Below are 27,907 nucleotides of genomic sequence, written 5' to 3' on the forward strand. Positions count from 1 at the left end.
ATTTTAACCTTTATAAATGTAATTTAACAATAATAAGCACTTACATTCCGCTTTACATTCTCTAATCAGCTTAGAGATACTAATTAAGCCACAGGTCATCCTCTGAAATACATGCAAATAATTCCATTTAGAGAAAATGGAAGTGAAGTCACTAAGTTAGGCTCACGCTGAAAGGAACTAAAGGGAATCCAGTTCTCTTTGGTCCTTAGGACTTCAGTTGAGAAGGTGGAACATGAGGAAATAAACAAAAGAAGACAACAAAACTTAACTTTCTTGTTTTGCTTTTAGCTCCCTTTGTAATCCTGGCTTCAAGAAAGAAAGGATTATTGGGGAATATCTAGAAAGGAAATACTATTAAAACAATGATCTGGCCCCACTATGTTAGTCCACACAGTGACTAAAGCACACACGTAAATAAAGCAAATGCAGAGTGAGTGTAAAATTAAAAGGTTCACATGCAAGTGTACAAGGTCACTAAGATCCGGGATTAAAGGGAATTGTCTGTAACTATGCCAGGGAAACGCTGATATATCCCTATTTCCTAATAGGACCGTATATGCACCCCTAACCTTACACCTATACTGAAGTCGACTGAAAATGGCACCCAAGCTTAAGTATGAACTAAAGTGAGGAGATAGCTTGAGCTATGTGAAAAAACACAACCTCAGAGGTTACAGCCCATATATCCTTATGATATTCAGGTCCATCCATCTTGTAAAAGATTCCCAAGACTTTACGTGTGGGAGTTCTGGCCTGGAAGGTCTGCCTAATAGCCTCCACAATTTTTCTTTTTTCCAGATTACAATAAGCATGTTAAGCCTAATACATGGTAAGATACCATAATAAAGGAACAGGAGACAAAGCCATAAAGGTTTATATAATTTTTGAAAACAATGGAGACAATATATCATGGTCGTTAAGTGTCTAACTGGGATTAGACAAAGCAGAGTTTAAATCTCGGCATCCGCACTTAATAGCTGGGGCAAGTCACTTAGCCTCTTTAAATCTCACTTTTGTCACCTCTAGAGAAAGAATAATAATGGCATTATCAATGTGGGGATTAAATGGGATAATGTGTATAAAGTACTAAACGTGGTAAATGCTCAGTAAATGTCAGCTGTAATTTTCACATTTTTTCATTATTAATGGAGAAAATAGTTTAGAGGGAAGAGAATGGTGTATCTACACGAGAGGAATGGCAAGGACAAATGCTCAGAGGCACAGAGGATGAATTACAAATACTGAAAGACAGGTGACAGTACACAGAAGACAGGCTTGCAGATAATAGGATAGCAAGATAAGGAAGGATCAAAATACGAACTCTTTATGAAATTTTTGAATGCCTGCTATGCAACAGTATTAGTTTACAGACGAAAAACAAAGAAGTTGTCCTCAATGCCCATGAGCTAATAATTCAGCTAAAGAGACTACAACTTTAGGTGACAGGCAAAGGGTTCTTAAAAAAAAAAAAAAAGGATGTAAAGGTCTGGGTAAGATGGCTAGATCAGCTCTTTCTGTGATAGATCTAGATTAGTCCAAAGGCTGTTATGAATCAGGGCCTGAGATGGATAGAACCATGACTATTGTGACAAACGGCAAAGCTGCAAGTCAAAGAAATATTTTCAATCTGCAAATGGATTCCTAAATAAAATGCAGGTAAAAGTGAACTCCAGTATCTTGGTTACTTTGTATTTCTTTGCTCTTTGAAACAGGATGGTAGCAGTTTCAGTCTCACAAAAGCAATATGAACAGAAGCAAACTATAGCTCTTCCACTGAAAGGAGAGGATAACCTTGAAAAAAGTCGCTCCATTCTGCTAGGTTTTCCAGTTTAAAGTGAAAGGCTGGCTCTGTGAAAAAGGTGGCACACTTCATAGGCGGTGATAACCATCTAAAGAACCAAGTAAGTGAATAACACTAAATGACTAAGGAAGAATAAAGGAAGAACGGGAACAAGAACTGAGTTCTAGGTCTATACTCTGGTTTGCTCTTGGCAACCAACTTGCCATGTAACCTCTTGGGTACCTTCCTAATGATGATGTAGTTAGTTGTTAAAAAGTCACAAGAATAGTCACTTAATTCTTTTTTTTGAGTCTTATTTCAACATTATTTTCAATAAATGTTGAAATCAGACCAGGATGCAAAGCCTGGCTCTACTGCTTACCAGTCATGAGGTCATGGGCACACTGCCATCATCTGAGCCTGGGAATAATAATACCAAGCTCTCAAGTGTTGTAAGGGTTGAAGGAAATAATGGATTTAAGGCTTGGCCCAGGTCATATCATTAGTACAAGTGGTGCTGAAGTTTCCTGAAGTAACACCAGTATTTCCTTACACCAGTCTGGTATCTAATTCCATGGTTCTTCTGCTCATCAGAATAACCAGGAGGGCTCGTTAAACACCGATTGTAGAACCCCATCCTCCCAGAATTTCTCAAGCAGTAAGTCTAGCTCCCAAGTGATGCTGATGATGCTGGTCTGGGGACCACGCTTGGAACCCATTATTCTGTCTACAGTCATTCCTGATACCACTGTCTACTCTGAGAAATCTTCCTAAGACAAAGAATGAACCTCTTCCAGAAGGAGTCAGAATAGGCTAACATTAAAAAACACAATAAGTTTGCCATGTACATATGCAATGAAGAAAAAAACAAAATTAAAAATTAAAAAAAAAAAAAAGCATCCACTGAGTTGGGAGCTAAATAATCCCTTAAGAGAAAGGTTTGGTTCCCCCTGCCCCGACCCCCACACCCTCCACCCACCACCCTTTTCCATAAAATGTTAGCAGAGTTTTATTCTGTACAAATCCCAAGTGATTCATGTCAGATTAAATCCTCACAGAAATGTAGGCAGAATGAACAGATGGCCTTTTCCCTTCTAAATGTGTGTGTGTGTGTGTGTGTGTGTGTGTGTGTGTGTGTGTGTGTGTGTGTAATATATATAATTTTTTCACTTAAGCAGTAAAACTCACTGCTTCCAGAGTCACATAGGGTCTAAATACGAATCTCAGTGCATTCACAACCACAATTCTGGGGTCCTATTCATTTGCTCCTTTAATACTGTGAGTTGCTCACAATCTATCAGATCCGAGTTGGCCATGGATGAAAGGAGATATAGTAGATATAAAATCAAGAGCATAATGGATATAAAAGATGAGGGTTTTCCCCAGCTCCTCTGCCTGCCTCCAGGTTTTGATTTTAAAGAAAAGGGCACGGCTCTTCATGGCATACACTTTACCATCTCTCCACTCCTCTGATTAATGATCCCAGAAGATGAACAACAGCTCTTCACATATACTGGATGGTGTTTATGGGTAGCTAGAAGAAAATTCTAAGGGTATTTACATTAAAAATGCAAACTTTCTTTTAAGTGAGCATTTTAAATATCCCTGTTTCACTTTAGGAACTTCACCTTTACCCTTCCACAAGTAAATGGATTTTTCATCATCTCCAACTCCTATGAGGTTTTTTTTTTTTTAAAAAAAAGAAAAAAACAGACAAAAGTACTGCTCTTTGACCAGCAACAATAATATAAAGACTGGGTGACCATGGCAAAATTATACTAATTACCACAGACTAGCTAGGCATCTTCAAATTGAGGCTCTCAGAAGTAATTTACTACCATAAACTGACTCAATTACGGTAATTTTAATTTCATATTCTTGTAGTTCCTTTTTGCCATTTTTTTCCTCTTGTAACTTTGTTGGTCTTTAAAAAGGGCACTGTCACCTTTGGTTGGATCTTTTTTAATGCTGGATTTGTAACATTCTCTTGAAGATTGAAGTTAAATTTTCTTTTTCCTACCAATTTAGCCCCTTCCCACTTGGCAAAAGTCTTTTCTGATTCTTGTATCTCTAATGGAGTTGAAAATTAAGATGACTTTTTTGTTTAATTCTTTGATTATGCAGAAGAATCATCAATGATGTTAGCATGGTTCTTTCCGTACAGTAGCCCAGAGTTATCATAAAAGCCTTACATTTCTATAGCGCCTCATCTCCCAGCAGACCAAAAACACTTCACAAACTATACTCAGAGGACACACCTCCACACTGCTCGCTGGCAGCTGCCCTTTGGTGAAATTCATGCTCTGATTAACTAGCATTTACTCAAAAGAATTCCATAATAGCAGCTCTAATGATTCTAAAGAAAGACTTAACACTCAAAGAAGGTAATTACACACAAAAGATATCGCTGAAAGAAGAGGAGTTAATTTACAGCAAGTGTGGTTCACTTATAGCAAGATATGAAGGAAAACTTTCTTAATAAGGATAAGAAAATCAAAGTGAAAAAATCAGACTGTAAAATCTTCTTTTCCCAAAGAACTAAGGGCAAGTTTTTGGATAGCTTTGGCTTAACTTACTATCAAATTTGTCACCATTCTTCCAAAAGTATCATCACACCCACAATAAAAATGATGCCAGTGAGCGAGCATTGTCACTAGTAACAAAACCGTGATAGTCTCAATTATTAACGGTTTCTCTTGCCAACATTATTTCATGCCCCTTATCTGGAACCCCGAGCTAATCTGCCTGACCAATAGAAACCCTGGGGATGATTTTACTGCCATTCAGTGTAAGAGAGAGGATGAACTGGTTTCCTGGGAATGTAGCACTCTTTCAAATCGTCAACAGAACAAAAAGTTTTATGAGTCCTCTGCTACATGACTTTTAAATCTACCAAGTTCATCACATTTACAAAGCATTTAAAATGCAATCCTAAATCAACCAATCAGTTGATATGTATTGGGTATCTACTATTCATTCATTCAAGAAATATTAATTAGGTGCATATTGCACATAAGAAGCAGTGCCAAATTCTGAGGCGGAGGGGGGATGGTGGGCCCACAATTAATAAATAATAGTCCCACTCCTTCTCTCAAAAGGCTTAAAAACTAGCTGAGAAAAAGGAATTAAAAACCAAAGGTGGGAAAGCACTGAGAGAAACTGAAGTGCGTGTAAGAAATGGTCCTCCAGAGGACTTTCACCTGATTGGAAAGGGAAGACGTAGATTCAGTAGAGAAAATACATTTTGGGTTAGCGAAAAAGTTCGCTCAGGTTTTTCGTAAGATGGTATGGAAAAACCCAAATGAACTTTTCGGCCAACCCAATGTCACTGCAAGACGTGTCGAATGAGTAGTAAAATAAGAAGAGCAATGAGTTCTTGAAAGGAAATGCTCAATGAATGCTTCCAGAGAAGGTAAGATAGAGCAGACTGGTGTATATCAGAGCAGGTATTCAGGGACGGGGGCAAAGACGGTGGGAAAGACGTGCAATATCAACAATTCCTGTTGTGAGAAAGGACAGTGTCCTAGGGCACAGAGAGAAACTAATTTCATCAGAACACAGCATTTCTAGAGGAAGAGAGTAAACTGAACAGAAAAATAGGCTTTGTCCAATGGCAGCATTTGAGTGACAAACTAAAAAAAAAAAGAAAAAAAAAAGCCTTATCCAGCGACCTAATATAGGGAAACACAAACCATTTGTAATAAACCTAATTTTAATTTGCATTTCCAATTTACTTCTTTGATTATACAATGATGCTACTACAAAGACTGGCACATACATCACCACCATACCATGAGTCAAGCTTTTCTTCAGCGGCCCTTAGTCATCCAAAATCTTGATATTACCACATTTTTACAGGACAAAGGAAGAGTCCACAGTCACCTAGCCTGCTGAATATCCTTTTTCCTTAAATGAAAATTCTAGGAGGAACAGGAAGGATAGGACCGTTGTTCACTCCTGCAGCTCTTCTACTCCCAGAGCACTCCCAGGAGGCCAGCCTGCAACCCTGTTGGGTTCTCAGGTGTCTCCAAAGATGACTGACCCCATCACAGCAGCCCACTCTATGAAATGTATCTGCCTTCAGCAAGGGACCCTACTGACCTTACAGGGCTGCATCCCAAACAGAGACAAGTAATTCTGTAAGATCAGGGGGGATGGTGCTAGGTCAACCTCAGGGCAATGAATCTTCTCTTTAGCGTATGTCAATCAGCAGAGCATCAAAACGTGCCTGGGTAAAGAAAAACAGGAGGTGGTATTTCTTTCTGATCACAGCAGGTGAACAGATCATCAACCAGGGCCCAGAATCAGAGAAATAAGAAATAAAGAAGCCCACGGGGATATTCAGTCTATTTCCTGACTGATACTCATCCAATTCTGTCAAGATCAAATGCCCAATGAAATTCAACCCCACTTTCCTAGGGGACTATCCTATGGCTCAATAGTTCTCCCTATAGAAATATTCCCCGACATTCAGTTTACATTCTGCATTTCTTAATTTCTTTCTGCTGTGCTCATCTATACTACTGCAGAAAATAAATCATCCCTTTATTTCATATTTGAATTTTTTTAATTACTGTAAAGTCTCAACCCCAGGGACTTCCCTGGTGGCACAGTGGTTAAGACTCTGAGCTCCTAATGCAGGGGCCCAGCGTTCGATCCCTAGCCAGGGAACTAGATCCCACACACAAGCCGCAACTAAGAGCTCACATGCTGCAACTAAGGGGTCCGCCTGCTGCAAGTAAGAGCCAGCACAACCAAATAAATAAATACATAAATATTAAAAAAAAGTCTCACCCCCATTGTTCTGAAGTTTAACACCTGCATTTGTATTTTCAATCAAAAGCACCTGACCTACATTATCCGTTATGATTCTGCATTCCTTTTTCCAGTATAACAGGCACTGCCATACTTGTTCATCCCTTGATAAAGACACTGGTGACAATGAACAAGCACTTAATTTTACTTTGGAGCCCTTTTTGATGATCCACTCTCTGTGAAGATGCTTGAGTAACCCCTCAAAGTGCTCTGTATTAAACCAATGCCAACTACTGAGGAGTCATAACTCTCTTCTGAGGGACTGACTTTACAGTGACACTATTTCTTCAGTGCCATCCTGCCCCGGAAAAGGTTAACATCTCTTGCTTCCGTGCTTGTTCCTAAACATGCCAGTTCTCCAAAAAGCACTGAAACTTGCCTCATCTCGAGTCTTTCATCACTGCAGATGCTCCGCTTGGGACTCCCACCCGTTTGTCTGTCATTCTGGTGCACACGTGCCCAACACTCAAGGCAGCAACCCAGATGCTGCCTCACCAGAACCGGGGAGACGGGGATGATGAGCCCCAGCCCCAGGAGGAGATGCTGTGTCGTGCAGCACAGCCAAAAATAGTGCTGGCCTTTTTCATTGCCATATGACGCTGCTAACGCATACCCAATGTGCTGGCGTTTATCACCCCCACGAGACTGGCTACTTCGTGCTGAGTTTCCGTCATCTGCTGTAGTTCACTTGGTGGCAGCCCTCGTTTTCCTTAGATGGAATCATATCCAAAGCGGTGAATTTTGTTGTCATTGTTCACTCTGTATTTTTAAAATCCTTCGAAACTTTGAGGTAGCGAATCAAAAAAGGTTCATGCCACTCACTACTGTGACACTTCGGCAACACCAACAAATACTTCTGGGAAGACCAGAACTACTAAAAAAAAAAAAAATCTGAATCTTTGAATGCCATAAAATTTGCTACATAATCTTAAGGATAAAAAAATTAAAATGATTTTGATGAAAATTCCCCTGTGAAGGGCCTTGATTTTTTCAACAGCTGATTGTATCACAGGTATAGATTTGGCAGCAAAACCATATTCTGTCCATCTTTCTACAACCAGGCAAAAGTGTACATAAGACACAGGTGGTGAATGAGACGCTGCTAAACAGTTTGAGAGACATGTAACAGTTTAAGATCCTTTAAGTTAGGAAGGATTTTTTTATAAATACAATTTTTGTGGCTTCCCATTAACCACATTCCCTGGATATGAGAGAGGAAATAGGAGAGCATATTAGGAAACTCTTGGTGCCACCCTCACTTACCAGTTCTCTGTCATGATGTAGCCAGGGTGCAGGCTAAGACAGAGATTATACAGGAAATAAACCTCAAATCACCTCAACTCCACGGTCTTTTCCTAACGGCTGGCCCAATGTACTTTCTGTGCTGCTTGCTCTGCTTCTTCACTTCCTTTGAGACTCACGTCCAGACCTGTTAAAACAGGCTTTTATTCCCTCTCCAAGGTGTCTGTCCACATGCCCTAGTAATGGTCAGCTCCTGAAAGCGACCATCCCTAACCTCAACAGCATTTGGGTCCTACTCAAAAATCTGCCATATCACCCACATATAATGGAAAAATGTAGACGCAAAGAAAGGCAAAATGTGGCATCACTATAAGAAGCTCCAATCTCTAGGGACTACAAAATATGCTGCTTTTGGCAACAATGGAGAGCTGATTAAATTGATGAACTACTGAAGGAAAGTAGTCCTCGCTTCACTTTTAGACTCGTAAGTTTCTGAGCTGGTCCATTTGTATAGCTTCAGCTATTATTCCCGAGGCAGACAGGTGACCCCTAAATTTCTATCTCCCACCCTAACCTCTCCCCTAGCCTCCATGCTCCATCTCTAGCTGCCTGGAACAATTCTATGGGGATATTCTGCCAATACCTCAGATTTAACAGGCACAAAGCACCATCTTCCTCATCCTAATTCCCAACCATGCAAGCTCAAAACTTCACCCTGACTTATGGCTTTCCATTTCTTAGAGTCGATGGTAAAAGGTTCTGAAAATTCATTTTTCTTTCAAAATTTCTCTAATCTCTGTCCTCTTCCTTTTTACTGCCCCTTCCATAGTCTAGCCCTTCCTTCCTGTATTGATTGAACTTGCTTTCTAATTAGCAAGTTCTAATCTCTGCATCCATTTCCTACTCCACCAATTCATTTGGCACACTGCTGCAAGATAAATCATCCTAAAAATATTACTTTCACCATTTCGCTCTTCTGTTGAAAAAGCGTAACAGCTACCATCATCTATGAAGTAATCATGCCCTCCCCAAAACAATTTAAATCTGATTAAGCCTCTTGACCTAAGTTAGGGACATCAATAAATAGCAAATGACACCGTGGGGAAGCAATGAACAAAAGCCAGAATGCAGGAAATTCTACAGGACACATGATCTGGTGTCTTCAATAAATAAATTTCAAGAGGTAAAAATAAGATGGAGGGGAACTTACATATTAAAAGAGTTCTAAGAAACTTACCAACACACTGAAGTATTTAAACCTTATTTGAATCCTGATTCAGACAAAACTGTAAAAAATATACAATTATGACATTTGAGACAACTGGAAATATGAACACTGGGTATTTCATAGTAAGAAAATTTTGCTTTTAGGTATGATTATGGTTTTTAAAAGCAGACTATCTTTCAGAGATTCATACTGGAATATAGATGAAACAATATGCTCTCTAGGATTTTTTTTAAATAAGGGAAAGGGAAATGGACAGGGGTAGAAGTGAGACAATAATACTATAAATTGGTAACATCAGAAACTGAAATTGGACAATGGGTATGTGGGGGTTCATTATACATTTCTATGTATTTCTGAACATGTTTGAAATTTTCCATAATAAAAAACAAAAACCCGTAATGGCAGCCCACGGCCAAAAGGGACAAGTCCAAACTGCCCAATCTCTTATTCAAAGATCTCCCTGGCACCCAAAATTATTCAATCTTATTTTTTCAGTAACACTTTCCAAAATAAAACAAAAAACAACCAAAAAACCTCCATTCTCCCCAGCTCTCTATAATACTATTTGTATTACATATTCAACCCTAACCATGTCAGGATATGCCAAGTCTCTCCTTGTCCATGAACTCAAGTACTTTAAGCCATTCTGACCTCTTCCTTCTATAACTTCTCTGAAATTTTTCCCTTGGACCATAAACAAACAGCTCTGTACCGTTGTTGTGTTTTTGTCTTAACTCCCTGCAAGGTTAAAGTGATTTCAAAAATCCTTTTACATATACATCTTAAAAAAGAAATACCTTTTCCCCTTCGTTAAAAACAACAAATTTCCATTAATATGCTTCTGAAAAACTCATACAAGTAATAAATAAGGGTGGGGAGAGAAGAAATAAAGAAAACTCTTTTCTTCATAAAAAGACAATTATTAAAATTCTGATATACTTGTTTCCAGTCCAAAAACTTCTTGAATGAAATAATGTATTTTTCAATGTTCTCAACTACTCAAGTCAGAAATATGTTTGCTGTCTTTGGGCTGCTAACTCTAAATAAATTTGACCAAAATCTCTAAATGGAGATTAATCACAACACAGTCATTTAGTTTTTCTTTTCCCTTTAAAGTGTGTGTATATTAAAGCATTTCCTATCTCTACGGCACTTCGACATGCTATCATCATTTGCTGTGTCATAGAACACACACTCCCTCCTAAACATGCCACAGTGATGCATCTTTCTAAATAAAACTAAATTCACTTTTTGTAAATTTCTCCCGCCCCTTAAGATTGTCTTCTAATAGTCTTGGTTTTAATATGACCAAGCCTTTAATACTTGCTCATCGTAGCTCTCAACCAGATTGTGCATTAGAATCAGTTGGAACCCCACCGAAAGAGGCTTTCCAGGTGTAGGATCCACAGGTAATTCTGACTGGGAGGAAGGGAGGAAGAAAGGAAAGCTCAATGACCACTAATAGCTGTGACTACCAAAATATTCAGAACATTCAGATGATCTAATTTGAAGCCACTGCAAAAACATAAATGAAATAATTTTCTTGTCCCTGTAGGGTAAAGCAAAGGCTTAAATCAATTTTAGTGCGTTTAACAAAATATCTGGCACTTTAGAACAGGAAAAGCCAAATCTCTATTCAGTGACTGCTCTTCTTTGAAATATGAAATCCTGAAGTTTCACAATTTGCAAATATGCACACATAACACTTAGTAAAATGCCTAGTAAGACATTCCTCAACACAGAGTCTTTATTTTAAAAATATGAGAACTAAAATGATTTCAACTAAATTAATCAACTAAAAGTAGCACAGATTCTCAAGTTAAATGTCAAGACATCAAAGTCCAAGCCAAAACAGGCTTGTAAATCACTGACTTAAACATTTAAATAGAAAGCTAGGGCAAGCTGAGTTCTACATTTGACTCTCTGATGCTATAAACCATGATTTAAAACTTGTACTTCAGTTTCTCCAGCTCTAAAATGGGAACAATATGACAAACGGTAAAAAAACAGAAAGGTCAAAGGGGTTAATAAGATACAAGAAATCATTTTAGTGTCTGAGCCTAAAGTGACAGATCAGTGAAATTACTTAAGAATTTCAGAAACTCACTTGAACCAAGCAATTCCATGAAAGATCTGTATTTTCCTAAATGCATCTCAAATGTTTTTTGTTTTAATATGATCAAAATGGGATTTGCTGAGCCTGATAATCACTTAAATATTTTCTAACCAATTACAATCAGTAAGCAAGAAAACAATGTTGGTCTTTATCTTGTGGCAAAGACCCAGCAACAATAATCTAAAGCCAGTGTCCGACACTAATGGGTTATTCTATAAAAGCAAACTTACAAACCTTACAATGTTGTGGTGCAGTAAAGATTGCCATGAATTCCTTGCTACTCTTCCCATTGAATGGACTCATTTGCCCTCCACTCTGAGCAACAGAATGTGGCAGATGTGACACCGTGTAATATACAAGGCACAGCCTTAAGAGATCATGTCTCCACCTTTGTCTTTTTCAATGCTGCTGACTGGAAGCCAGCAGTCACGTAAGAAGTCCAACTACCCTGAGACTCTCATGCTACGAGGTCCTATGGGGAGAGAGAAACCTTCTAACCCAGCCCAGCCTCTAGCTGCAGCAGCCGAGTGAATGATCTCAGTTGATGCCATGTTAAGTCGGAGCACCACCCAGCTGAGCCCTGAGTGAACTTGACTCACAAAACTGAGAGCAAATAAAAGGCTGTTGTCTTAAGCCATGAAGTCTGAGTAATCTGGTACACAGCAATAGACAATCAAACCAAAAGAATTACTGCTATACTCAAAAATTCAGACATACTCTTAAATTACTCCCACAATCAGAATAGGTTTAAGAAAGAATTTTTTTAAAATACATATTATCAATTCAGGAAAATATCATCATCGTTGCTCTAATGTCTTCTCAGGTAGACAAGAGCAGTATCAGTGAAGCAATGCCAGTTGCTTTAACCATGTAACAACACTCCACATCACACCATCCCACCTATTATCATTAATCATCACCACTTATTATGACCTCTTGGTTCCTAGCAGCCCCCTTACTTTGACCTAGGTGCACCAAACCTCGATAAGCACACAGCCTCCATAAAGATTAAGGCCATTTAAATCACCATTAGCAGTACAAATCGGCCTTGGCTGTCAGTGGTCCACCCTCCAGTATCTCAGACAAAACCAGACAAAGAGAAAAGCTTTGGCGGTGGTGGACTGGAAGGAAGCCCTGTCATTTCTGCCCTTGGGTTCTCTAGACAAAGACTTAATCAGGCCCAAGCAGATACTTCCTGGGCAATTAGAAATTTAAGGAGAGCACATTTTCCACCAGATCTACCTATTCTGAGGCATCGGCCACCAAGCTACTATTTTCTAAAGTTTGGCCCAGTGTATTAAGATGTCCATGACATTCACCATAAGTTTCACTGGGCCTTAGACACCCTAGCACTCTGACCTGTGCAACTGCCACACATGCACAGGGAACCAGAGGGATCTCCTTGGCTGCCCACCATTCCTGCTTTAAGTAATGAACACAAAACAGCCTAATGAGAGTACCAGTGCTATGGAAGCTGACTTCAATTGACAGGCAGATTTCTGCTTTAACTTTCACATGTTCACTTAATTCTATGCACTGGGCAGCATACTATCCATAGACAAGATAGAACAAAAATTCTAGGAGCAAGCACCTTTCTGGAGACTCAATGGTCTGACTGACAACATGACTTTAATATGTCACCCAAAATAGAGGCTATCAAAAAGTGTTAAAAGCTGAGAAATGAACAAAAACTATTTCTCCAAGAATCATCTCACAAGTTATCTGGCCTAGAATACTGCAAAAAAAAAAAAAAAGAGAAAGCTAGTTTTACTTTAAGGTATGGCATCCTCAGCTAACCAAAGTATCACATGAAACAAAACCTAAGAATAACCTAATTTCAGACCTGGATTCAAAACAGAAATTGCATCTGTCTCCTTGAAAAACCCCTCCAGGTCATGGATCAGTACCAATAAGATTTGTGGGATTTTCTTACCTGACAGCAAACTTCAAGTTCTCTCTGCATGAGGTTAATTTTATCACTATTTAGACATTTAAGTGGCAGTTAACAAAAGAAAAATGATTTTCCATTCTATCTCTGTTAATCTCCAGAAAAAGAGAGCAGGACACTAAAAAGTGAAGTGACTTGTGGTGTCACTACCAGCAGTAAACAGTGTAATTACAACCCATGGCCTCCCTCTGTAGAACACTACGCAGCACACTCAGGGGTTACACACTGAAGCCAACGATGGCTAAATGGACAACTTTGTTCTGAAAAGAGATGTGAAAACAAAAATGAGATTTTTTGCAGATAGGTTTGTTCAAAGCGACCTTCTTCTTTCCTCTGTTATGTTAAACCCCACAAGAAATGGAGTATTTTGTGTTTCTAGTGTACCTCGGTCTTATACACTTGAAAATGTGCAGCCAACGGTATGACAGGCATGTCACCAAGTAGGTGACATTTTGGAAGGTGCCACTGCCGCTCATAAGAGCAAAAACATGTATTTCTATTATCACAGTTTCAAAAAAAGTGTAAAACTGAAAAGGGAGTTCAACGGTGTGTGGTCACAGGGATGACACCAGGAGAAAATTCTGACACCCTGTTACTATCATAGCTACAGACTTGTCTCTCCACAAGGCTGTCGCCAGACACAAACATGCTGAGACAAACGAGCCTTCCAACTACAGGATGGATTCTGCCTGCCAGGGACAGCCCAGGTTCCAGTGGAGAAAAGCTGCCAAAGTCTCTACATGATCAAAAATTATTTTCTTTTCCAAGATTTAATAAACAAAAGAGCATTTCCATTTTTTAGCAAGAAACATTTTCCATTCAAAGAAACACTGAAGGGATTTCCCTGGTGGTGCAGTGGTTAAGAATCCACCTGCCAATGCAGCGGACATGGGTTTGAGCCCTGGTCCGGGAACATCCCACATGCCCCGGAGCAACTAAGCCCGTGTGCCACAACTACTGAGCCTGGGGTCTAGGGCGCTCGAGCCACAACTACTGACCTCACATGCCACAACTACTGAAGCCCGCGTGCCTAGAGCCCGTGCTCTGCTACAAGAGAAGCCACTGCATTGAGAAGCCCGAGCACTGCAACGAAGAGTAGCCCCTGCTCGCTGCAGCTAGAGAAAGCCCGCGCGCAGCAATGAAGATCCAACGCAGCCAATAAATAAATAAATAGATAAAGATTTTTAAAAACCACTAAAATTCACACTTGAAACACCTGTAACTCCATTTATCATATGTTCCCATCACCTTCATTCATGCTGGCACATGTTTTCTGCAGGCGTCTATTGTCTGTTCTCCAGGAATGATTTTAACTAAAAGATTCTACCAACAAGTATAAGAAAACTAAATTGGCCCTAAGCATAAAACTCTACATGCAAACTTAAATCAAAAGTCTTCTTTTCTAAGCTCTCCATGTTGGCAAATATTCACCTCTGTTACTACCTATGCCAGACGGCTAACACTGAAGTAAAAACATACACTCTTGCAGGCTCCCCTCACTTCACCAGAGTGAGTTCCTGGACTACCTTGTGTTCATCTTTATTCCCTAATACCCAGCATACAGTTGGCCCCAATAACTTAACACTAAAACATCACTAAAATATCTGTCATATTGGAACTCAGCATGACAAGTCGACTACATGGGTTTATAGATTTTCCAAAAGGCTCCCTATAGGTTTACAAATCCTTCTCTCTCCTTTGTATTCCTCTAACATGCTCCATGAAAGCCTGTCATTTATTCCACTATTAGACAGTATCTCAAGTAATATAACCCACAGACTCTCCGTTAGCCTACACAATACTTTCCTTGCCTTTGTCTCTAGCCTCTACACCCAGTCCTTTTCAATGCTGCCATATTAATCCTACTTCATCTCACCATACGCCAACCAAAATCCAAAATGGCCCAGTATCACCTAAAACAAAGGTCCTCAAACCTCGGTGTGCATATGAATCACCTGAAGGGCTTATAAAAAATACTGACTGTATGGCCTCACCCCTTGAGTTTCTGATTCAGTAACCATGACCCCAAATCATCTTTTGAAATGACATGTGTGAAAGGTATAACTCATTTAATAAGCCAGAAACATACTTTCAATCATTTTTGCATTTCAAGTTAATGTCTGATGGAACTTAAAGTTTCTTAGTTTATTATGAACATTTTTAATATGAGACAACGGGTTTTGTTTTCAAAAGTCTAAGAATTATATACACTTGACAAAGCCAAAGTAGGGCTAAGTAAGACACAATAACTTACTTTGTTTATAACCAGAATTAATTCTTCATAATAGTACTGTAAGTAGAATCCTAGTAGATTCGAAAGTTGTTTTAAATTTAGAACATTAGTCTTATTCAAATATCAGATATCAAAAACTTATTCATAAAGTATTTTATAACCTTGTGACAGTAGGATTACATAGTCTATAACATAATTCCCAGGACTTAATGTATTAAGGTTTTAAATGCCGTAAGTACTATGATACAAATAATTCCACTTGATAATATTATATATTCTAATATTGTCCAATATATTTGCATAACAAGTATTTTTATTAGTATTTTATGGTACATCTCTTTCCATTCATATACTTTTAATCTACCTATTATAGTTACATTTAAAGTATATCTCTTGGGACCTCCCTGGTGGTCAAGTGTTAAAGAATCTGCCTTCCAATGCAGGGGACTCGGGTTCGAGCCCTGGTCAGGGAACTAAGATCCCACATGTCCTGGGGCAACTTAGCCCACACACCACAACTACTGAACTCATGTGCCTCAACTAGACAGTCTGTGTGCCACAAACTACACAGTCCACGTGCTCTGGAACCTGCATGCCACAACGACAGAGCCCAAGCACCCTGGAGCCTGCAAACCACAACTAGAGAAGAAAAAACCCACAGGCCACAACTAGAGAGAAGGCTGAGCACCGCAACAAAGAACCCATGCACCACAATGAAAGATCACGCATGCCTCAATGAAGATCTCGCATACCACAACTAAGACCCAATGCAGCCATAAATAAATAAATAAATAAATATTTTTTAAAGTATATTTCTAAAACCCAAAATGAGGAACTTGAATTAAAAGATGGGGATATGTTCTTAAATGCCACTGTTATAATAAAAGGTAAAGAAAGACTATGGAAATGTTCAAGCTTAAAGGAAACTAGAGACATGAGAAGTAGATACAGTATTTAATACTATACTGGATTCGCTACTGCAGGGGCAAAAAAAAAAAAAAAAACCAACAAAACCCAAACTGCTCTAAAACATTACTGGGTCAATTAACAAAACTAGAATATACACAATAGCTTAGATTACACAGAAAATACACACAAGTACATACATACATACATAGAGAAAACAACCAATAAAGTGACAAAATGCTAATAGCTGAATTTGAATTAAGAGGCATATGGGCACCCTTTGTACTATTCTTACAACCTTTCTAAATGTTTAAAGTTATTTTAAAATAAAAAAAAAACATAAAATGCATCTCTTGTAAACAGTATGGTTGGATCTTACTTTTTTTAAACCCATCTGACAAACTCTGCCTTTTAATTGAAGTATCTAGTCTACTTACATTCAATGTAATTATTTATATGGTTGGTATAAGTCTAACACCTTGCTATTTGTTTTCTATTCATCCTATCTTCGTTTTGTTCTTTATCTGTTCTTTCTTCATTGCTCTTTTTCCTTCCTTTCCTGCTTTTTTCTTTTGGATTAATCAGATATTTATTCACTATTCAATTTTATGCCCTTTACTGGCTTTTCTGCTATACATCTATTTTACAATTTCACATTTGCTCCAGGGATTAAAATATGCATCCTTAATTTACCACAGTTTACTTTAAACATTGTATCTCTTCATGTATAAGGTAAGAAACTTGTAGCAGTAGTTTCATTTACCCCACTCCCATCTTTTGTGCCATTATTGTCATACATTTTACTTCTAAGTATATTACAAAACCCACCTACATTACTATTTCTTTTGCTTTAAAGAGAAATAAAGAAATGAGAAAAATATATTTCATTTTTACCCATGTATTTACCACTTCTAGCCTTCTTTATATTTTCCTGTAGATAGTTACCATCTGGTATTGTTTTCCTTTAGCTTGAGAAACTTTCTACAACATTTCTTTAAGTGCAGGTCCAGTGACAATAGATTCTTTCAGCTTAATGTGAAAATGTCACTATTTCACCTTCATTTCAAATGATTTCTTCAGTGAATGTAAAATTCTAGATTGAAAATTTCTGTATTTTCCAGCACTTTCAAGATGACATACATTGATTTCTGGCTTGTATTGTTTCTGATGAGAAGTTAGTGAAACTTTTATCACTGGTTCCCTGTAGGCAATGTATCCTTTCTCCTCTGGCTGTCTTTAAGATTTTTTTCTCTGCATTTCAGCCACCTGATGATAATGTGTCTAGATATGGTTTTCTTTGTGTTAAAATTTCTTGGGATTTGTTGAGCTTCTTGGGTTTACATTTTTCAACAAATTTAGAAATTGTGGATTTGTTTCTTCTAGTAATTAACTGGCCCAATCTCTTCCCCCCCCCGCCCCGCCCCCGTACTTGCAAACACACAAATGTTAGACAGTGTGATACTGTCCCACAGGACATTATGACTTTGTTCATTTTTTTTCCCCCACTCTATTTTCTCCCCATGCTTTAGTTTAGATTTTTTTTTTTTTAATTGGCTGTGTTGGGCCTTTTTTGCTGTGCGCGGGCTTTCTTTAGTTGCGGTGAGTGGGGGCTACTCTCTGTTGTGGTGCATGGGCTCCTCATTGCTGTGGCTTCTCTTATTGTGGAGCACAGGCTCTAGGCACGTGGGCTTCAGTAGCTGCAGCACATGGGCTCAATAGTTGTGGCACACGGGCTTAGTTGCTCCGCGGCATGTGGCATCTTCCTGGAGCAGGCAGATTAACCACTGCACCACCTAGGGAGCCCTAGTTTAGACTGGTTTTGATTGATTTTTCTTCAAGTTTTCTGATCTTTTCTTCTACAGCATGCAATCTGTTACTAAATCCATCTGGTAAATTTTTCATTTCAGATATTAGTTTCCATCGAATTTTTTAAATTCTGATTATAAGTCACATTTTTATGCTTTTTTTGCAAGTATAATAATTATATGCTGGACAATGTGTATGCTTCATTATTGAGATACTGGATTATATTATTTTAGAGTGAGTTTTGTTCTGGCAAGCAGTTAATATACAGCTGGATTGGGTTAATACTATAGCCTGGGGCTTTGTTATATGAAATTACAGTATCTCTTACTCTGTGGCTAGAAGAGCCCAATTCCTAAAATATAACCTTTCTGAGATCACATCTGAAAGCACAGGATGTTCACCAAATTCTCCCCACACTGGCTTGTCTGAACTCCAATGTTTCCAAGCATGTGGCAACTTCTGCAATTTCCATTCAGCTCACAGTCCCACAGTAGCTATTTTCTGCCATGCCTTGGAGTGTGTGAAACTTCCTATTTGACCAAAGGCTCTACAGTACTCTTTTCACATTTCTGGGGCTCCTTCTCTCTGCAATTCCCTCTCCTTCAGTATCCTAACCCACAAATTGTAGCTGCCTCCACATCCCTGAACCCTGACCTCTGCTTCATTTGCTTAGAGTCTGCTGATGTCTGTTCACTTTCCTATGTCATGGTTTGAAAATGTCCCCAGAGAAGAAGCTGGGATGAATGTGAAACCGACCTCATGTATTCTCTTCTCTCAACTGACCATGCTGATTGCCTGAGTCCATCCAGTTTTTGAGTTACTTATGATAGGAGGTAACCTCACCATGGACACATCCACAAGTCTTTAATTCTAACTATTTCTGAAATAGCTTTAAAATTTATTATTTTACATTTCATACTTAAAACATGTAACCTGAAAAGCATTGTTTCCATGACAGATTAGCAAACCAAGATATTAACCAGTATGCAAGCAATAAAGATATTTTATTCAATACACAAATATTCATCAAGCACCTACTATGAGCACATGGTAACTGACACAGTAGCAAAACAAACTCATGGAATACAGCTGCAATCTACATTCTTTCTATTAAACCATCAATAAAGCTCACAGACTGTATCCAAAAAACTGTCTAATGAATGAATAACCAGGAATCAATCAATCCACCAAAAGCATGCCTATACTCTCAAAAATGACTACAATTTACATTCATGATTTATTTTCCTGCAAAGACCCCTATCTGCCATGCAAATAATTTCATTTCTACATGGTTGTATTTTTCAATTCCCTATATACTTAATTTTTTTCCTATTAGTAGATACTGTCTAACCAAGTCACTTCTATTTAACTATGTCAAATTTGCTTCAGCTAACGCTTAATCGTATTTCTCATTTTCATCTGGCCAAATCAAATATATTTTTCCTGGCACATGGAGAGAAAACACAATAAAATTTCTAAATACCACCTCTGCAGCATCATACCAAACAGTAATATCATTCCTCCGATCTTCAACAAATCAATCAAAGTGGTACATTTATACCTTATGGGTTTATCCTCACCTCTTAAAAGGAGCTCTTGACTTGTCTTTTACCCCAACATATACAAGAGCTGACTGTAAAAAAATGGTCATAAAATTAAGCTACATGTATGTTTATGAAATAGTGTTTAAAAACATTTTAATATTGATTACATAAACACATGACTAATTCCAGTGAAGTAAAACACATTACACCAGAAGGCCTGATACTACAGATCCTTGATTGCTACATATTGAGAATCTCCTAATTTTAGAGCCTGGCCAAAAGAAGTTTTGAAGATGACAGAAGTCCATAGCATCAGGAAGCATCACCTTTAAAGAGAAACACTGCATCCTCACTCTGTTTATGATTAATATTTTAGGTGGCTGATTTTTTTATGTTCCTGCCTGTTATTCTGAATCAAGATGGCACCCTCTGAAAAAGGATCTTACCTGCAGAACATCTTGGATCTTCACCCACACGTCTGCCATGTCATACAATTTGACATCTTCCTGCTGAGTCAGTGGAGCCACAACAGTGTCTTGCAGGTATCCCCGGACCACAGAGTGTGCAGTGGCTACAGCATTAAACTTGTCAAACAGCAACTCCAGCAGTTCTAGAAGTAACCTAGTGAAAAAAATAAACATTTACATACAAACAAAGAAATGACTGACACTGGCCAGCAAGAAAAACCATCAGACTAAAATGAAGCAGCACACTACCATGTAAACAGCACATTAAATTGCAACAGATTTCATTTCAACAGCTGTCTGAGCTAAGTAACTTTTAAAAATTTATCTAAGCATCAGTTTCCTCTGCTATAAAATGGACATGATGAAGTAAGTCAGAGAAAGACAAGTATTACAGGATATCACTTATATGTAGGATATAAAAAATAATACAAATGAATCTATATACAAAACAAAGAGACTCACAGATATAGAAGACAAACTTAAGTTACCAAAGGGGAAAGGGGAAGGTGAGGAATAATAAATTAGGAGTATAGGACTAACAGATACAAATTACTATACATAAAATAAATAAGCAACAGAATTACTGTATAGTGTAGGGGACTATATTCAATATCTTATAATAACCTATAATGAAAAATGATCTGAAAAAAACATAATTGAATCACTTTGCTGCACACCTGAAAGTAACATAATATTGTAAATCAACTATACTTCTATTTAATAAAATGGACATGGTGTAAAAATTTTAAAGACAATTGTAAAGTCCCTAAACCAGCAGTAGCAGCTCAATAAACATTTATTTCCTTTTTAACATAATTCAGTGATCGCTATACTCTATATTCATATGGGCAGTTTTTCTAAGCAATTCAGGCAATCTTTCCAGACAACAGTTCAAATGTTACACAGAATATGCTATTCTCTAGCAATAAAGTGGGCACTTTGGCAAGGACACTAATCCTTTTAGTCATGGAAAGCTGTGCTTACTCCCATGCAAATGTATGGCCTAACTTGCCTGAGGAAAAAAACACACACACACACCTGCCAGGCAATCTGACTTTCACCACAGGGAGCAGCTCAGGCCTCCGCATTCTCATTTTTCATAGTGAGAGATACTGGACACATATTATTACATCAATTTTATATAGTCAAGGACACAAAATGAGGTTGCAAGGCAGCTGAACAAAAGTTGATTTCCAGGTCAGAGCACTGAGCCACCTACCTCTCACTATAGTTTTACAATGTAGATGTATTTTCAGAGATAAAGCTCAGAGCTTTATGTCATGGGTGCAAAGTACTTCTCCTATCACTGAGCCTTACAGCATCACTGATCATCCATGCTTGGAGTCATCCTTTCATCCTCTGCACTTGTATTCTATCCCACTTTTAAGGAACTTATCACATGCGGCTCCCGTATGTGACTCGACGTGGGTCACATTTATTTCTATATAGACATTTTACCTCCCTTCCCCATTACTAGTCTTCTGGAGCAGGCACTGCTTTATACATCTCTGTACACATAGGAGCACTCAGAACAGTGATCAGCAAATATTTGCTGAATGAATTTAATGTGTATACCATGAATGAGTACAGACCATTTTGGAACGTGACCTTTATTGTATAATCTGTGGCTCTCAGTTCATAGTTCCTAAGTAGACTTATAAACCAACCTGGAAAGTAGGAAAGGAAAGCAAAAGAGCTTGTCAGCCATGTCGATTAACAAGATTTTATTACCATAAATAAGAGGCTATAACTACAATCTCATCAAAATGGATAGCATATTACCTATTCCTAAGGCTTCTTTACTGCGCAATTACTATAATTAACGTGCCAATGTGACAGCCAATAACTATCTTATGATAAAACCCTAATATCCCTTTGACATTTTAATTTAGACCAGACAGAATCAATAAAAAATTATGTAGTCCACCCAATCTAGAATATACATATATAATCCAGAAATTACAGATCATATTTGTAAACAGGAGCCATTCTACTTTGGAATATGATTTTTTTTTATCTTTTAAAGGTCAATTCATATTTACACCCACATTTACCTAAAACAATTCATTTTCATCTGTGCTATATGAGAACTACTCAAATCAGCAGCGAGGTACAAAGTACAGGACAATGTATCTAACCTAACACGTGAAACTGTTAATTCAGTGTAGGCAAATAATCTGTGTATGACTGGTATCTGGCATCATACAGAGAAAATACCTCATTAAGTTTCTACTTTTCAAAAAAAAGATTTATGCTGAGTATGTAAAAGCCTGTGGTTCCCAAATGTCAATCCACACACCACAACGTATTTTTCAGCGGTAGACAGCAAAATAAGAAAAATAAAACCATATATTGATGTTTCATAAAGGTAAATTTATTTAATTTTGTATTTTTGGTATTCCCTTGGTAAGGAAAATCTGTTATTTTCTCTCATGACAGCAGTTATATTGCCAAATGTCCTTACTTGACAAAATTAAAACCTAATAACCCTATGCTATACCCCAACAGTTTTGCATTTTTTTTAAATTTTTGTTTTATATTGAAGTATAGTTGACTTACAGTGTTGTGTTAGTTTCAGGTGTACAGCAAAGCGATTTAGTTATACATATATCTATTCTTTTTCAGATTCTCTTCCCATATAGGTGATTACAGAGTACTGAGGAGCATCGTCTGTGCTATACAATAGGTCCTTGTTGATTATCTGTTTTATATACAGCAATGTGTATACGTCAATCCAACCTCCTAATTTGTCCCTCCCTACCACCTTTCCCCTTTGGTAACCATAAGTTTGTTTTCTTTGTGAATCTGTTTCTTTTGAAATGATGTTGATTCATGACATTCAGAACCATAAGGCGCGCTAGTATCCAACTTCCCAATGGCATGAAGTTCTAGGCACAGGCCTACAAACCAGAGATACGGCAGAAAACACTGGAAGAGAAGTGGCTCCTCCGAATGGAGGAACTGCTGTCTGGTTATCTCCACGGCCACTAGATTCTAGGACTGCACACACCTTGGCTGCCACTCAAGGATAAGAGCAACTCAGCAACAGGGGCAGTGCTCTGTCTAGAAAAGAGGCCCAAGGTGGAACTGAGGTGTAAAATGAGATCCATGGTATCTTAAGAGTATGGAAATAGCAATCCCTGGACAAAATGCTGACACACGACCACCTTCTGCCACACCTGGAGGATCAAGACCAAGACAGATGTGCTGTAGTGTTACCATCAGAGCCACAAGACAGGCTACACAGGGAAGGAAAAAAAGAGAGCCAGGCCGGAAGTGGAGAGATTCTATCTGCTGCCCTGCCTACTTTGAAACATCCACCAATTTCAAAGAGAGGGAAGCTTTCCTCTGCCTCCCCACAGCAAAATCTTGACAATACTAATAAAACCCACAGCTCTGACATCAAAACTTAAAATTTTACTGCTGCAAATGATATCATCAAGAAAGTGAAAAGGCAACCCAAGAAATGGGAGAAAATGTTTGCAAATAATTTACCTAATAAAAGATTTGTATCTAGACAACCTCAAGATCTCTTATGACTAGTCACAACCAAATTTTAAAATGGGCAAAGCATCTGAATATGCATTTCTCCAAAGAAGATATACGAATGACCAATAAGCAAGCAGAAGATGCTCAACATCTTAGCCATCAGAGAAATGCAAACCAAAACCAGGAGATACCATTTCAACCCACCTGGAGAGCTATAATCAAAAAGACACACAATAAAAAGTATTAGTAAGGATGTAGAGAAATATGAACTCTCATACAGCACTGTGAGAATGTAAAATGCTACAACTGCTTTGGAAAACAGTTTGGCAGTTCCTCAAAACATTAAACATAGAGTTACCATATGCACCCAGCAATTCCACTCCTAGGTATATACCCAAGGAAAACAAAAATACACATGTGCACAAAAACAGGTACACAAATGCTCACAGCAGCACTATTCATAATAGTAAAATATTGAAATAGTAGTAAAATAATAATAGTAAAATAGTAAAATCGTGAAGTGGAAATAATCTAAATGTCCATCAACTGATAAATGGACCAAAAAAACCAACAAACAAACAAACAAAAAACATGGTATATTCATACAACAGACTATTATTTGACTATAAAAGATGAAGCACTGATATATGCTACAACACAAAGCTTGAAAACATTATGCTGAGTGAAAAAAGTCACAGGAGACTACATATTGTGTGATTCTATTTATATGAAATATCCAGAATAGGCAAATTATCCAGATGGGCAATATGTTGGTGGTTCTTAGGTAGCTGGGAATTGCCCACTAAAGCATATGGGGTTTGTTTTGTAGGGGGGACAAAAATGTTCTGGAACTACATAGCGGTGATGGTTGCACACCCTGTGAATATACTAAAAACCACTTTTTCAATGGAGAATTTTTGCAGTATGTAAATTATACCTCAGTTTATCTGTTTTTGGTTTTGGGTTTTTTTTTAATCATCAGCTGTGGCTTTGAGTCAGAACAGTGAGAGCCCAACACCTCCCCTGTGGGGAAGCGAAAACATACAGAAGAGCAGAAAAAGGAAACTGGTGTCTCAAAAAGTGAAGTATTATGAACACTGATTGCTTCAGAATCTTACTACCAGGGAGACATTACATTTTTTCTTTTGGTTCACTTGTTTTTTGTTTGTTTTTCCTTCTTATATAAGTAACCTGTAAAGAAACAAAAGATGCACATTCTTCCCCAACACTGATAATTCCTAACCCTCCAATAATGAGAAAATCTCTCAACTTCTTCCAGTGTTCTCATCTGTAAAACCAAAGTATTAATTAACACCTGTTCCAGGGGCCTCACATGACTGATAGATGGATCACATTGGAAAATGAACAGCATCAGTTGAGGTAATGGTACCATATTAAAGAGAGAGGGTTCAGGATCCCTTTGTCCAGGTTTCTGGCTTAAGCAACTCTGAAGACAATGCTTTCCCTTCCTGAGAGAAAGAGAGAGTGGGGAGAGGGAGAGAGAATGAATTAAACTGAAGACAGAAACTACTGAAGGAGAGCTGCTGGGTTTAGATCGGAAGATGTTAAGTTTAAGGTGTTATGTACCAGTACTTGGATATGCAAGGCTGGAGCACAGGAGAGAGACTGATGTTGGAAATTTACAAAGTGATTAATATTTGAGAGGATGAGATTACTCAAGGATAATATGCAGAGTGACACAAGCAAGCCAACACTCCCCGAAATAGCAGCACTGAAGAGGTGTTCAGGAAGTAGCAAAGAAGGAAGACGACGACGGGAAGGAAAATTGTAGAAGACAATAAGAGAAGAGCAGCAGAGTCAAGGCTACACGGCAGGCAGGTGAGGTAAAGACAGAAATGTACAACTCCCAGGTCCTAGTGACCTTGGCAAGAAGGGTTTCAGGGGAGCACTGGACGCTGAACTCAGCAGTGGGATGAGGAGTGAATGGCTAATAAGGGAAAGAATCCAAGTCAATCACAGAATTCGCAAAGGCCAACCATTCCTCACCAACACACGCTCTCCTGAAAAAGAAAATGAAAAAGCAAGTGACTCTCTCCTGACGCAGCAAGAATAAGAGAGACCAGGAATCACTCACACAAACAGGTCAAAAACTGCACTCGTCTGGCCCAGTTTAAAGCTACAGAAGTCAACTGAAATATGCTGTTAATGTTCATATACACTCGCCGACTGCCCATCCGACACTAGATTGAGAAAACAAGTGTTTTTGCCTTTAGCTGCAGACACACTCAGGATAACTCACACACACAAAGCCCCACGAAAATCATTCCCCACCCCACTCCCCCCACAAAATATTAACTGAATAAAAGAAGAAATAAAACATGACATTGCAACTAGCTCAGTTGCTTAAATCCTCTTAGGCTCAAGGTTTTCACCACTGATCCAAAAGACAAAAAAGCAGGCAGAATCATTAAATTACTAGAGATTCCCTAAACTGAATTGAATAAGAAAAGGCCTCAGATAGGAACAAGCCTAAAAACCATAGAGATTAGAATTTCAATTAATTGCAATTTCTACTCATCAGACAAAAAGCACACACAGACACACTGAGGCCATTTCCAGAGTCACAAAATACTATGCAATAATATGCAATATAACATCACAGTCAGTGAAAGAGAATTTCAATCCTGGGATGGCAATGTGGTACAAATGCCGGTATAAAGGCCTGGCACAAGAGAGCAGACAGCAGTATCAAGCAGTATCAGCAGTATTTCATCTTGTGGAACTGAAAACCACAGCCACAGAAAGATACAGAAAATGAAAAAGCAGAGGACTTTGTACCAGATGAAGGGACAGGATAAAACCCCAGGAAAACAACTAAATGAAGAAGAGATAGGCACCCTCCCAGAAAAAGAATTCATAATAATGATGGTGAAGATGATCCAGGACTTTGAAAAAAGACTGGATGCAAAGATCGAAAAGTTTACCAAAGACCTAGAAGAATTAAAGAACAAACAAACAGAGATATGCAACACAATCATTGAAATGAACAATACACTAGAAGGAACCAATAGCAGATGAACGGACGCAGAAGGGCGAATAAGTGACCTGGAAGACAGAATGGTGATCATCACTGATGCAGAAAAGAATAAAGAAAAAAGAATGAGAAGAACTGAAGACAGCCTAAGAGGCCTCTGGGACAATGTTAAACACACCAACATTTGCATTATAGGGGTCCCAGAAGGAGAAGAGAGAGAGAAAGGACCCGAGAAAATATTGGAAGAGATTATTGTTGAAAACTTCCCTAACATGGGAAAGGAAATAGCTACCCAAGTCCAGGAAGTACAGAGAGTCCCAGGCAAGATAAACCCAAGGAGAAACACACCAAGACATATAGTAGTCAAAGTGACAAAAATTAAAGACAGAGAAAAGTTATTAAAAGCAACAAGGGAAAAACGACAAATAACATACAAGGGAACCCCCATAAGGTTAACAGCTGATTTCTCAGCAGAAACGCTGCAAGTCAGAAGGGAGTGGCATGATATATTTCAAGTGATGAAAGGGAAGAATGTACAACCAAGAAGACTCTACTCAGCAAGGATCTCATTCAGATTCGAGGGAGAAATCAAAAGCTTTGCAGACAAGCAACAGCTAAGAGAATTCAGCACCACCAAATCAGCCCTACAACAAATGCTAAAGGAACTTCTCTAAGCAGGAAACATAAGAGGAGGACCTACAAAAACAACAACAGAACAAGTAAGAAAATGGTAATTGGAACATACATATTGATAATGACCTTGAATGTAAATGGATTAAATGCACCAACCAAAAGACACAGACTGGCTGAATGGATACAAAAACAAACCCATGTATATGCTGTCTCCAAGAGACCCACTTCAGACCTAGGGACACATACAGACGGAAAGTGAGGGGATGGAAAAAGATATTCCATGCAAATGATAATCAAAAGAAAGCTGGAGTAGCAATACTCATATCAGATAAAATAGACTTTAAAATAAAAATGTTACAAGAGACAAGAAAGGACATTACATAAAGATCAAGGGATCAATCCAAGAAGAAGAGATAACAATTATAAATATATATGCACCCAATATAGGAGTATCTCAACACATAAGGCAAATGCTAACAACTATGAAAGAGGAAATGCAAGGCAGAAATAGAGACACAGATGTAGAGAACAAACATATGGACACCAAGTAGGGAAAGCGGGGAGGGTTGGGGGGAAATAAATAAATAAATAAATAAATAAATAAACAAACAAATAAATAAATAAATAAATAAATAAAGGGCTGGCATTAGAAAGCTGGACTTGGTACCAGCTCTCTGCTGAACAGCCATGGGATTTTCAATACAT

General features: G+C 38.3%; 1 protein-coding gene across 4 annotated transcripts in view; it reads right to left on the minus strand.

Annotated features, from left to right (window-relative positions):
- Nucleotides 1-27,907, minus strand: part of EXOC4 (exocyst complex component 4) — a 752,882-nt gene that overhangs the window by 624,112 nt on the left and 100,863 nt on the right. For all 4 annotated transcript variants that reach the window (XR_009053126.1, XM_057730962.1, XM_057730963.1 and 1 more), the window contains exon 7: nucleotides 20,065-20,239. Coding sequence is in view for 3 of the 4 variants with exons in the window: in XM_057730962.1 (XP_057586945.1) it covers nucleotides 20,065-20,239 (175 nt within the window). In the remaining variant the exon portion in view is untranslated. The remainder of the gene's footprint in view (nucleotides 1-20,064; nucleotides 20,240-27,907) is intronic.

Source organism: Hippopotamus amphibius, chromosome 4, assembly GCF_030028045.1.
Source record: "Hippopotamus amphibius kiboko isolate mHipAmp2 chromosome 4, mHipAmp2.hap2, whole genome shotgun sequence".
Classification (NCBI taxonomy): Eukaryota; Metazoa; Chordata; class Mammalia; order Artiodactyla; family Hippopotamidae; genus Hippopotamus; species Hippopotamus amphibius.